The sequence below is a fragment of the Chroicocephalus ridibundus genome, chromosome 1, assembly GCF_963924245.1.
Source record: "Chroicocephalus ridibundus chromosome 1, bChrRid1.1, whole genome shotgun sequence".
Lineage (NCBI taxonomy): Eukaryota > Metazoa > Chordata > Aves > Charadriiformes > Laridae > Chroicocephalus > Chroicocephalus ridibundus.
The window spans coordinates 133992032-134006543 of NC_086284.1; the positions used below are offsets into that span (position 1 = coordinate 133992032).

Genomic DNA, 14512 nt, shown 5'->3' on the forward strand with positions numbered 1-14512 from the left:
CCAGAAATTGCATGGGTTATAAGGCCTGAATTTTTCTTTCAAACTTCTTATAATGAGTATCACAAAGCTTCACTGCTGGGCTTGGTTGGCTCCCCCTATCTATTAGATGCATGAAATGGCAGAGGCAGAATCAATTAGGCATTCAGCAGCAATGAACTGCACTACACATGATTCAAAATCAGAACGGGAATAATTAAAGGCAAGATTTATTTCTAGTGTGAACCTCGTAACTATATTATACTTTGCAAAGGCTGCATCAGGTGGCCAATTATAGGTCCAGGATTTCAGTTTAGGCACTGAAATAACAAGCAAAGTATCCGTAGTCTAGATAACACTAGATTCCTCGTTATTTCTGATTTTAATCAATATTTATACCAAGGTAAGAAAAGATTAAACTTTGTTTAGGCATGTGTCTTTTCTAACTCTGTCTTCTTTTGCTGATAAAGCCAGAAGGGGGAGTGGTGGCTGTATGAAATAGGACTTTCTGCAGGTTTTAGCAGAGTAATGAACCTTGTGGATTTTCAGGTTTGCTGAGCAGAACCAGCAGACCTAAAGTGGTACCAATATGCAACACCTTCAGTTCAAAGTGCAGAATATAACTTCGCAAGAGCAATATCCCAGCAACAATTCTTCATTGGATGCTATGAGAAAAGAGTGTTGATGTGATCTAGTTCTGTCAAATTACATGTATCTTCATTGAATATAGTGTGGGATAGTATTACAGAAGACAAGTTATAAGTAATGTAGAGAAGGGTTGGTGGAGCAGTTCAATAAAAGTTCTGCAAAAGTGACATCCTGAGGCTAGCAACCATGGAGTATCGGAGACAGAAAGACAAGAACAAAGGAAATGGTTGAATATACCTGTATATACAAAAGATCTGGAGCTAGAGTCAGGTGGGGTAGCTTTGCCAATAGCTTACAGCCGGCAAAACGGAAAGGCCAAATTATGACTGGGAAATGAGCTAAAGGACAGGAAACCACGGGCAGATAAGGGTACTGAAGTCAATGATGGGGATGAAGGTCTAGGACATAATTGTGTGCTAGCAGCTGCTATGACTCTGCCTACAATCAGGTTCTGGAATGTCTGGGTCAGTAGGCATATTTTTGTGAGGGGTTTGCTTCTTGTGGCTGCTTGGTTTTGTTGGTACACTGGCATGTTTCTACTTCATTCAATTTATGTTTTTTAATCCTCTTACAGAGTTCAAGACAGGGTTGATCCCAACAAACACAAAATGATGCGGTACACAGAAGCATTTAAGACTCAGGATAGGGATAACTATGACAAAGATTTGGAAAAGCTGGAAATCGATAGGAACATCCTGTACAAGAAGGAACTGTCTGCTCTGTCATTGTCACGGAGCACATCCAGGACTAGTTCTCACCGTGGCTGGGAGATCCTGAGGCGCAACACCTTCCACCAACTTCGTGGAGAGGTCGGTCATCATACCATGGAAGAGGAGGTCTATGATGTCTAAGAAGCCTTTTTTTTTAACTCCACAATACAGATCACTTTTGCCACAACAGTTGCCTTCTCCAACTATTCATACACACTCCAGCATGCTACACACATTTGTCAGCCTTGAAGAACTCTGCTGGTGAACAGTTCATGACATCTATGCTATGACACATGAATGCAGTCTTTTCTCTCCTACTTTTAAGTGTCCCTGCTGTTGCACTGGTACTTGCACCAACTTGGTGGGCTTGTTGAGCTAAGGTCTGTGGTGGTTTGTTATGCTTTGTAATGCCTACAGAAATGCACAAAAGAAGCCAGCAATGGATTTCATCCATTTACAAAGAAGTGATGAGTAACCCTCTCCCAGACTGCTACATACGGTATAATCTCTCCCTCTAGTTTCACAAAATCCCAATGCTCTCACAGCATAGAGAACTGACTGAAGTTCTGTTTTATGATTTGCTACAGCACTGAAAAAAAACCCTTAGTTACAAAGCTCAGGAATGAAGGTAGTTGCTGACACTGTGATGATTAAAAGGACTCTAACTACTCAGCTGGCATTCAGGGCCTGGCAGATTTTGCCCTCTGAAGAAAGGCAGTCTCTATTAGCTTCATTTTCAATATTGCTATCTTAGCAGGACTGTTTTGATTTTGGTTTTGGTTTTGTTCGTTGTTTGGGGTTTTTTTGGTGGTGGTTTTGTTTGTTTGTTTGTTTTATTTTGTTGTCACATGAATGCACTTTAAGCTTTTGAAATGAAGTGATTGTTATTCCTGTGAGGATTCTGAAGGATCTGAAGTGGGAACTTCTTTTCCTAATGAGAGCATGTATGACCTGGTTAGGTGACTTTCAGCAGTGTGAATTTCAGCAGAACTATTAATCTCCTAAGTGAGCTGAAGCTGGTCTTTTGTTTTCTGTGAAAGAGTAAGATTCTGAACCATAGTTCTCTGAATTATTGAGCCATCAAGGCTGGGTAGTGAGATACAATATAGCACTGAAAGAAATGGAGAGGAAATGTTGGCTAGATGAATAAGAGCTACTGCAGAGGTGGTTCATAAACTGGTGTTCTCTCTCTCTCTGAAAGCCTAAAACTATGCAATGAACAACCAAGTCATCTGCACAGTTCCCTTCCAGGCATGATGCTGTCAGTTTGTCACCTGGCTAGGGACACCTTAAGAAAAATGGAGAAATGTTCAGAGAAATGGACTGTCATTTCGAGGTTTTTTGTATTCTCAGGAGTGTGGAAAGCAATCAATGGTCTTAACATTTCCTTGCAATGGGACTGGTAACAGAAACTTTGTTTTTTAAGAAACCAAGGATTATTATCCAACACTAGATTTTGAGCCAAGTCACCCTGTGAAAATCAAAGGAGATAATGAAAAAGCTGAATCCAGTGGATTTCTGTTTGTGTTGAAATATCACAGCAAACATCTCCTACATCTCCTCTCTTGCAGGTGCTGTAGTGAGCATCATGATCTTTGCAACTATGTGTGTTTATTTAAATGTCCTCTTTCTCTTACTTGAACGTGTATTTATGTTCCAATGGAAGACTGACAGAAGACTCTCTTTCCAGAATACAGCTGCATACTTTTGAGTTGACTCATTTTGTTGAATTGAAAGTGTTGCCTGGTCTAGCTCACTTAAGTATTGTCAGTCCTTCCCAAAACCTTTGAGGTTTGTACTGGTGGTCTTTGGAAATAGGAACAAAGTGCCACATTTACCAGAACTGTGGATTGCTGCTCTAACTGTAGATGAATTTTCTTTCATAGTGAATAGGAAATAGCAGGAAGTGGAGAACTCTCCACAGGCCTCCCCCTGCCCCCAAGTATGTTAGTCTTTTCACTAGCTTGAAAACCTGCAAAAATACAATTATGATAGAGCCACATATAGCTAATTCTACAAAAGGACTCCTCTTTGTGACATAATAAAAATAATAAATAATATTTTTACAACTAGTTTGAAGTATAAGCTGTGTAAGCCCTGGTTCTGATTTGTGTTCTTCTTCATTGCTATAAACAATTATGAGAATTTTTGATCTTGGAACTCAAAACAACATATTGACATTACAGGAGACAGAACAGAAAAGAAGAAATCCAGTAGCAGATATTTTTAAGGAAGTGCCTTCTCTTGTAGAATTACAATCTGTAATAGTTAGCTTTCAAACTCCTTGCACGGAACCCATGCACAGAACAGCATCAGAACTGTGTGATTTATTTCCTCTTAGGCAACATGCCTCTCTTTGGAGTTGCCTAATTTAAATAAGATAGAGAATCATAGAATGTTTGGGTTGGAAGGGACCTTTAAAGGTCATCTTGTCCAACCCTCATGCAATAAGCAGGGATGTCTTCAATCAGCTCAGGTTGCTCAGAGCCGTGCCCAATCTGATATTGAATGTTTTTAAGGATGGGGCATCTACCACCTCTCTAGGCAATGTGCTCCAGTGTTTCACCTCTCTCACTGTAAAAAATTTCTTCCTGACTGCTATTGGAATTTGGCTTCCATTTTTCTGAGGTGACTTGCATATTAAAAAAAAATCCTGGAAAAAGACCTCATTCAAGAGGGAGCAGAATATTTTACCAATAGTCAGTGATTCCCCAGTCAACTTTGCATAATCTTTGTGTCGATGATGAGTGGTGCAGACCATTTTTAGCATAATTTATTCGATCTGGAGGATGAAGAACAACAGAATAAAATTTGAGGTGGGAAAAGTCAGCAGATGTAATGGGCACACCAGAAGTTGGAAATATTAAATTTAACACGGAAGTGTGGAATACCCATCCTCTTCCATTAGGACATATATCACATGAGCTGTGCCCATGTGAACCTCAGATGATGAAGTAATAGGAGACACTAAACTAACATTTGAGCTGGTTCAATGCAATCTGGCTCACGCTTGGAAACAGCAATGACTACAGTCTCACAAAGGCAATGTGAGATGTACTCTTGCTGCACTATTCTGAATGAATGTGCTGCTTCAGGATATTCTTCAATTTTTTGCATTTTGAGTTGTATCCTAAAATTCCAAAACAGCGTTGCTCCTCCTTGCTGTTGCAAGATGTCCTTCCTCGCCCTCCTAACAACTTTGCAATAATTTCAAAGCAGGCATTCCTCTCCTCCTTGAAACTGCTAACTTCAAACTATCTTCTACATTACTGAAGCAACTTCTGAGTTTATAATAATGTGATAAGAATGAATGTTTTGATCCAGTTGCTTGTAGTAAAATGAGAAGTATTTTGCTGAAAATAAAAATTTTAAATATATGGAGTATTTTGTCTGCTTCTTTGTGTCTAAAATAAATATCATGGGCCAATTTTTGTGTTTGTTCCTCTAGTAGCAATCACAGACATTAGTTTACAAATTGTTTGGATTGTCGTGTTTGGATCTATGTTAAATTTTTTGGATTAAAGCTGTTTTTCCACAGCAATCCTCTTCAGAAATTTCTTTATACAAAATTTGTAGAGTTTCAAATACCTATTTCCAGTTCAAAATAAGAACTATCATGGCCCTTATTTTTTAAAGTCATTGAGTCTAAACTGCAATAGAAGCTCTTTGGAGAAGAAGCCTTATTTTCCTGTTGGTGGAATGACCTGTTTTGGATGGTGAGGTGATAGTCCTTGCTCTAGCTGCTTGCAATAAAAAATAAAAATAGTTACAGAGAGTTTTCTCGGTAATACAGATGCAAAACAGATACAGATAACCCAGTTTTTTGTGTATAATTGTGGCTTGCTGAATCTGATGTTTACAGCATTTCTTAAATGATTAATATGGTTTTCTTTCAAACCTGGTTAAGGGCTTCATCTTATATTACACATTAAAGAAAACAAGGCAAAGAAACTGCAAGTCAGACTGATGAAATGAATCCTGATTAATGAATTTCCATAAACTATTTAAGTGCCTTCTATACTCTTGAAAAACTCAGCTGTAAGCAAAGGATTGTTGTTAGATGTCAATAAAATTGCTAATATACTGAAACCTGACCACATCAAAATCCATTCTTAATAAATGGCACTGGGGCCACTTTGCCTCTACCAAAAATGTCCACATCTCCTTAAAGGTTTTTTTTCTCTCTCATTAGAGAAAGAATTTCGTCATACTGCTATAGTCAGAAAAGGAGAAAAGAAGCACAGGAATCCAATTCCTCAACCAATTTTTACAGTAAATCAATGAGAAATGTACATTATAGGATGAAAATTTTCTTTTCAACTATTTGTTTAAGCTGGTTATAAACTGTGAGTTCAGACAAGGTTTCTGAAGAAAGCTGCTATTAACATTTAGCTGTAGATGATGATTACTTACATAGCAAATGCTAGAACTTGAACTAAATGTGACAAATCCAAACATTCCAAAGATGAAAACACTAAGTGGGATACAATAAATTTTCTTGCACTTAAACGGAAAGATAAAATGACAAGAATAAGTTTTAAGGAGGTACAAGGCAGAAGCAAGCAGAAGAATTCGATTTATGATTCTATTTCCTTTTTTTTGTTTGTTTGGTTGGTTTTTTTATAAAGCAATGAGATCACAGCTGCTCATAATTTTCCCAGAACTCCATCTATGCTGCTTTTGCACATAGATGTACATACTGCTTCCACATACTATCATTTAGGACAGACATGAAACAGAATCTAAAGGATTCAGATAAGAGTTAGTTCTTTATTCAAGCTATGGTCATCGTACTGCTTGCTTGTTTGGTCTCATGGGGACAGTGCCCCGGACTGTTGAAGCAATAGAGACTGTCTCACTCGAATGTGATACACCGGGGATGTAGCTGAGATGCTTGAGAACACCAGCACGCTTATTCCTCCTATGTCTCAATGTTCAGGATGGGCCTCACCGACTCCCGTTGGTAAAACCACATGATATTCCACATAAGAAATAATCAGGAATGGATCATAAATGTCAATGTGCAAAAGGTCACTTTCATGGCATTGTGTCAACAGCTGGCACTGGCTCTGGACAGCCTGCACACACATATCTGGGTGTCAATCGTAATTCTAAAGCAAGTGACCTTTAACAAATACTAATCTCACCAGGGAGGGGCTGAGAGAAGGAGTGGTTCACCAGCTTGCAGATGGTGATCCTAGCTGGACTGAGAGCATAACAGTTTCATCAGACTCATGGTCTGGTGGAATCCATGTTGAAAGAAGGCATGTGGTCAGTCCAGGTTATTTGGTTGCGCTAAGATCTTTAGCCACCACCTTTTCACAACAAGTCAGAATGTTCTCCTCCTATTCTCTCCGAAGGGCAAAGATAGGATATTTTGAAATGCTTTTTACATATGGTAGCAATGCATTTCCCCCTCCATCACTCCAAACAGGAGCTGCCATTTATGGTTTTGTTCAACATTTTTCCTTCATGAATATTTGATCTGTAGCCTTGAACATTGCTCAGGTAATGAGAGCACCACTGGAAGTGATTTTTGAGTGTTTTTAAGAGGGCTTTCCAAGAAGTTGGTGAACTGGGTGCTAGGAGAACCTGAGGGAACGCTCCCTTAGGAAAGCACAAATGCAGCCACAATGATGTTTCTCTTATTGGCAGAACAATCAATACAGATCAAACGATCTAGTGTCAGAACTGTCTCCTCACAATACAAAATAGATGACCTATTTAAACTCGAATACGGGTGAATGCTGAAAAGTGAATGCATTTCCTAACTATAACACAACTCTTCACTATTAAAAACAAAAGGGTAAAGCAATATAGTAGGACCTCTGTATTTTCTTGGTGAGATCTTTTCTAAAAGCTTACATCACCAATACTTTCCAAAGACCTAAGTCCAAAGATTCTGGCATATAATTGAATGCCAAAGTAATAACATCTTTATATTTCAGTGTCTCTGCCTATGTGAGACCAGATCTCCTATTGACTGGTCAGAGGATATTGCTAAAAGCTGACTAAATAAATGCTTTAATTCTCAACAGTCATGTCTGTGTTGTTGATGACAAGTGTTTCTGATACCCCTTTTTATGATCTATGCTAAGAAATATCTTGCACATCTTCTAGATGTGCATTTGTCTTCATATTTTAACATCCTGTATGTCTGGATTTTCTTTAGTAGGAAGGAAGTATTTTTCTATTTCTGTCCTTTCGTCCTCTTTGCTTACAACTCCAGCAGCTCCTTCTCTATGTATTTCCATATAATTCTTTGAGTATGGAATAGTCTGCCAAGTTGTCTTTTAAAACTCTCTATTTCTATCCCAAATGCCTTTTTTCAATCAGTAGCATTGGGGCCACTCCCTGACAGGAAAAGATACGACCAAGACGTTCACTAGTTTTATTACATTATAGAATCACAAGCTTCTTTAGAGGTCTTTGCAACACTGTGACAAATACAAGCTCCGTTTTTAATATCACATGCAACCTGATACTAAAACTAATATGAATAGCCTGCTAGAAAATGAGACATTATAAGAAAATCTTATCCTGGAGCTAAAATACAGAAAAAACCTCAACCTTCTGAGAGATTCCTCATGTATATACTTTCCCCTGGGTCTTCCCCTAATCTTCTGTCTACCTCTTAATCATATTAATTTCAGCTTCAGGCACAAGCCTCTTCTGGAGTAACAAACAATTCAAGGAAGCCTAGAATTGTATTTGTCTGTGGGGCACCTCCACTTATGCGCTCAGCCCTGTGCAAAAGGTATGCAAACTGGTACATTCAGTATCGGCTCATAATAAAAAGCAAAGGGATCAAATTAAAAAAACTGAAATAAAGAGAAACATAACTGCACATGTTATAGTGCTGACTGCATATAATAATGTACTGAAAAGATGAGGCCCATGAGAACAAAGGCATAACCACTTATTTTCAACTGTAATGTGAAAAAAACTACCATGTCCCCCCTCATAACAGACTTGTCATTCAGAGTGACATTGCCGAAGGTCAGAAATGAGATAGCTTACCGATTTCCAAACCAGTTTTTCATTATCATGTTTGCAGACTCCAAATTGCTGAAATCCATTTAAAAGTTCATCTGTACATACCTTCACTTTTGCAAGACACCTATACCTAAAATTCTCCTCTGCTTATAGAAAGCATATTTATTTTCTTCTCAGGAACTGCAGTTTTACCCTTGAACTTGTCCTTATAGTCAGACACAAATGCTACATTGTTACTAGAATCTTGATTTTTAATGGTAACTCGATAGCAGCTTCGAAAGCAGAGAACTACAGAGTAACATAGGACTTACAGAAAAGTTCAGGCAAATTCTACAGTATTTTCTTTTCTGTAGGCATACCTGAAGAATATGCAAATAGGATATAGAAGCACATAAAATTACTAGGTACGTAATGCAAGTTGCTTTTATTTATTCTCCTGAGGCTGTGCATTAGATATCTGGGCCAAGTTTGGAGGTTTGGGGGCTGGACTCTTGTCTTATATCATTATTATAATGACTAGTTTTGGGGTTTCTCCCACACTGGTGTCTTCTGCTGTCACTTAGCCATCTAGACTTCCTGCACAATAATATATAGAGAAAATTAATTGAATTTAGGGTAGAGTCAATTTTCTTCATAGTAGCTCATATGATGCTGTGTTTTAGATTTGTGACTAAAACAGAGTTGATAACAGATGGATGTGTTAGTTATTGCTGATGAGCACTTGCACAGCATCAAGGCCTTTTCTGCTCTTCACACCACCCACCAGCAAGTAGGCTGGCAGCGTACAAGAAGTTGGGAAGGGACACAGCTGGGAGAGCTGGGCCCAACTGACCAAAGGGATAGTCCATGCCATATGACGTTGTGCTCAGAAATAAAAGCTGGGGGAAGAAGGAGGAAGGAGGGGGACTTTGTCTTCCCAAGAAACTATTACATGTGATGAAGCCCTGCTTTCCTGGAAACGGCTAAACAGCTGCCTGCTGATGGGAAGTAGTGAATGAATTCTTTATTTTGCTTTGCTTGTGCATTCGGCTTAATTGTTTACCGGGGTTAATCCACAACAGTGAAACACATTTACTACACAGAAACTTGTTTGAGAAATGATCTGGGTCAGGAAATAATAAATGCTTAAGGAAGGAGAGATGACCAGACAGAAGTCCTATATACAGAAGTCCTGTATATTCTTGGCAGGTAATGCCAAATCAAAGGGAGATATCTCAGCAGCTCTCAAAACTTCATTTGACTTAGGAGTCTAAAAATGGTTCAGTTTATTTTCAAGATACAAGACCAGAATACACAGCCATTACATCTGGTTTGTGGCTTTTTCAGTCTGTCTTCATGAAGCTACTCAACTTTTTGGCCATTAGTCATTGAAAAAAAGTTGTGGATTTGACCTTCTGAACACCAAAGAAGTGCCTTAAAAACCCAAACTACAGAGTAAATTTGCTAGTGTTTTACTTGTACTCTGATCTGATTTTATGTAAATTCATCATTATTTATAAAATACTATGAGATCTAGTAAATAATAAGGGCAATATCACAGCTCAGTAATTTTTGATCTCTTGAATAATGGTATCTGAATTCCTACAGTCTCTGCTTTTTTTCCCCCCCTTTTTTTTTTCTTTTTTTTTCTTTTCTTCTTCTGAGTATTTCAGGCAGCTCATTATTATGGGCTCCTTGTTCCCATTTACCTTCACAGTCTCCATTAGTTAAGGTTCATATGTTTTCAGGGCGCTCCTTAGTCATGCTGTTTCAGTCCTCTTTTGTTATCTGCAACTGATCTTCAATTCCTACCTCTTCCTTTCATTTTCAAACTAGTATGTTTGTTTTATGAGTTGCATCCTTTTGAAATAAGATTTCTGAACCTTTGGAGGTACTTGGTTAGTCTAATGCTGTTCATTTTGATCACATCAAACATGCAACCATATACACACAAGTGGGAATTGCTTGTCTGTAACCATTGAGCATTTTCTTCACTTACAAACTTCAGTATGCAAACAAGTAACTCTTTCCTGATTATATTTGCCACTTACTTCTATAGTTCACATTTGAGACTAAGAAAACCCTGTCATGCATAAGAAAAATAAGGTCAGCAATGGTGAGAGCCCTGTTTGACTAGTTCTACATGCCAATAATTAAAACAAAATCCATTAAGGACAGAAGAGTTTTTAAAAAGTTATTTGAAGGAAAGTGAATGCATGAAACAATTCCAAAAATAATTAAACACTATTTAACCTTTCTGTGGGGGATGTTTCTTCCATTGTCTTGGCACTAAAAAGTCAAAAGAAAAGAAACCTAACCAGGTAGAGCTGTTTAGTATGGAATAGATCCCCATTTCATGATATGGATCGTAAAGCTGCCAGAGAAGAGATGACTTAGTTTTCAAAGGAGACTTTGAGTTTTCAAGTGTAGGTCCTTGTTGCCATGAGCCAAAAAAGACTTAGCCAAGGGAAGCCTACACATAGAACTGAGAATCTTCTCTCTAACCATCTTATTCTGTGTCTTTAGGAGGTGATACAGAACATGGATAGAACAGGACACATTCTGGTTTGGTTTTTTTTTTGGACATAATCTCTGTTGTGGAAAGATTAGAGAACTAGGATAATAAGATCATGAAATAATTCAGGTTGCAAAGGACTTCAGGAGGTTATTTTGTCCATACTCCTGCTTAAAGCAGGGTCATCTCTGAGGTTTAACAAGATTGCTCAAGGCTTTCTCCAATCTGATCTTGAAAGCCTCTGAGGAAAGAAACTGCGCAAACCCTCTGAGAAACCTGTTCCAATGTTAAACTGTCCTCATAGTGAAAAGCTTTTTCCTAATATCCAGTTGGAATCTCTCATTTTAACTTTGTCTCTTGCCTCTTGTCCTCCCACCATGCACTGCTGTGGACAGCCTGGCTCCATCTTCTTAATAAGTTATTCGTATATGCTCAAAGGCTACTATTAGGTCTGCTTGAAGCCTTCCCTTGCCCAGGCTGAACAAGCTCAGTTCCTCCAGCATCTGCTCAAAGGGCAAACATTCCATTCCTCTGGCTATATTCATGGCCTTCCTCTCATCTCATTCAGTTTGTCTTCCTTGTACTAGGGGATGCAATACTCTAGATGTGGTCTAAAAATTGCTGCATAGAGGGGAATAATCACTTCTCCCAATCTACTTTTTATGTGACTTTGAATACAGCCCAGGATATTATTTTCCTCCTTTTCTGTCAGGGTACACAGCTGGTTCATATTCAGCTTGCTGTTTACCAAGTCTCCCCATATCCTTTTCAGTAGACCTATTTCCCAGACAATCAGTTCCAAGAGAGCACTTTTGCAGCGCAGACTTCAAGTGTACACCTGCTGAATTTCAGAAGCTTCTTTTTGGTCCATTTTTCCAGCCTGTCTCGGTCCCTTTGGATGGCAGTCCTGCTCTCACATGTATCAACTGGTCCTCTCAATTTGGCATCATCCGTAAAGTTGAGCAAGCACTCTGTCACCTCCTCCAGGTCATAGACAAAGATGTTGAACAACACAGGCTGCAGGAATAACCTCTGCCATAACCAAACGGTTACTGGTCTCCAGGCAGAATGCAGTCTACTGATCAAGTAACCAGTCCCCTCTGAGCCTGACTATTCAATCAGTTTTTATGCACGTGATTCTGAGGAGAAGGATCTGGGGGTCCTGGTAGACAGTAAATTATCCATGAGCCAACAATGTGCCCTTGTTGCCAAAAAGGCCAATGGAATCCTGGGCTGCATAGGGAAGAGTGTGGCCAGTAGGTCGAAGGAGGTCATTCTCCCCCTCTACTCTGCACTGGTGCATCCAGTTTTGGGCTCCCCTGTTCAAGAGGGACAGGGAACTACTGGAGCGGGTCCAGCGTAGGGCAACTAAGATGATTGAGGGACTGGAGCATCTCCCTTATGAGGAAAGGCTGAGAGAGCTGGGACTCTTTAGCCTGGAGAAGAGAAGGCTGAGGGGAGACCTTATTATGGCATACAAGTATCTAAAGGGTGGGTTGAAGGAGGATGGAGACAGACTCTTTTCATTGGTTCCCAGTGACAGGACGAGGGGCAACGGGCACAAGTTAGAACATAGGAAGTTCCATTCAAATACACAGAAAAACTTCTTTACGGTGAGGGTGACAGAGCACTGGAACAGGCTGCCCAGGGAGGTTGTGGAGTCCCCTTCTCTGGAGATTTTCAAGACCCGCCTGGATGCAGCCCTGAGTAATGTGCTCTAGGCAATCCTGCTTTAGCAGGGGAGTTGGACTAGATGATCTCTAGAGGTCCCTTCCAACTCTGAAGTTTCTGTGATTCTGTGATTCTGTGATTGTCCGCTTATCTAGACCACAATGCCTAACAAGAATACTGAGCAAGAAAGCATTGAGGGCTTTGCCAAATTTGATGTAAATAATATCTGTTGCTGTCCCCTTATCCACAAATCAAATAGTTTTATCACAGAAAGCAACGAAGTTGGTCAACGTGATTTAACCTTAGAAAATCCACACTGACTGTTCCAAATCACCTTCTCCTCATGTCCCCAGAGGATTTGCTCCATGATTTGTCCAGTGATTAAAGTGAAGCCATTCAGCTTGAAGTTTCCCAGCATGTGATCATTGACTCAGTCTTCCACTGGTAGTTCTCCTCATTGAACTCTCCATCCAAGCACAGAGGCCTTAGAGAGCTTGCTGATGAAAACTGAGCAAAGGCGGCAGTGTGTACCTCAGTCTTTTCTATGACTGCTGACTCTAAATTGCCCACTCATTCAACAATAGGCCATAATTTTCTTTGTTCTGGCTTCTACTAACATAGAAATAGAAGTTTTTTGTTGATGTTGATGCCCTTGTGAGTGCCAACTCTAGTTGAGCTTTAGCTAACACCATTCCTACCTCTTCATGCAATATTTCTCCTTTGTAACCTGACCTTGCTTTCAGTTCTGTATGCTGCCTTTTTGCATTGGAACTCTATCATTAATTCCCTGCTTAGCCAAACCAATCTCTTGAGACATCTATTTCTGTTCCTGAGGGTGGATGGACTGTTCTTGCACTTGGAGGATGCTGTCCCTAAAGACCTACAGGTTTTCCTGAGGTCTTTTAGAGTTCGCTCTAGAGCTTCCTCCTGTGGAATCCCACCCACCAGTTTCCTGGAGAAATTGAAATATGCCCACCTGAAATTCAGGGTCTGTACTCTGCCACCCTCACACCATTCAGTATTTTGAACTCCCCTATTTCAAGCATGCCACTGATTATCTCGTCTGCAACCAGTTCTTCCTGCTTATCAAGTCCTTCTGAGAACATTTTAATTGTAGCTGCATAATAATTCAACAAGAGTTTAACTGAAGATTCACTGATCTAGTATGGCAAGAAAACAGTGCTATCTTTTCCTTCTTTTCATGTGGGCAGCATTGTGTTTAGGTAGCCCTTCCACTCCCAGTTTTTCTGTGCTCCTGGATGTGGTTTTGCTTAGTTAGTCTGTGGGGCCAGGCTCTATGTACATTCCCATACTAACCTACATAATAGTGTCTGTGTTCCTTAGGGCACACAGAGATGTTTGAAGCCTTGAAAATCCTTTCCTAGTCAGTACTTGGTACCCTCTATTTGATAACATTTCACTACAGCGTCAAAAAGTGTGAAACATTTTGTGCTGGAATGAATGTGCCTTAATTTGGAAAAGGTGCCAAAGTAAGTCCTAAGAACAGATGCTGTCATCCTGTAATGTAATATATCCTGTAATGTAATCCTACAATATATGCAACACATTGGATGCTTAGTTATCTAAGTGATTTGGGGGTTTGATATGTCAAGCAAAATGAATAAACACAAGTTGCTGACATGAGTCAAGACACCTTGATGGTAATCTCTTCATTCTGCCTCCAAACAGTATTCTTCTGCTCTCCCTAAAAACTACCTGTGTCAGAGTAGAGGAGTGATGTAGTGGCATTCTCAAAAGAAACTTCTTATCTACCTACGTTCAGGTATACTACCACAATAATAATGAAAATATACCAAATGCATCCATCAGGTACACTAGAGGTAATACCAACAGAACCAAAGTGTAAAGAAAAATGGTGTATTTTATTGCTGCTGAGGGTTTCCTAAGTTCATTTTGATAGGCCACCTTGTCAGTGTGTGATGACCTTAGGGGTGGCTTGTCCCTTGGAAAGCCCGCTAAGCCAATGTACTTGTGCTGAAGTACGGCATGCCCTTGC

General features: G+C 39.6%; 1 protein-coding gene across 3 annotated transcripts in view; it reads left to right on the top strand.

The window, feature by feature from the left end:
• TRPV5 (transient receptor potential cation channel subfamily V member 5) overlaps window positions 1–4733 on the top strand; it is a 29198-nt gene extending 24465 nt beyond the window's left edge. For all 3 annotated transcript variants that reach the window (XM_063354388.1, XM_063354396.1, XM_063354405.1), the window contains exon 16: window positions 1199–4733. In XM_063354388.1, the coding sequence (XP_063210458.1) occupies window positions 1199–1475 (277 nt within the window). In that variant the 3' untranslated portion in view covers window positions 1476–4733. The remainder of the gene's footprint in view (window positions 1–1198) is intronic.
• Window positions 4734–14512: the final 9779 nt, after the last annotated feature.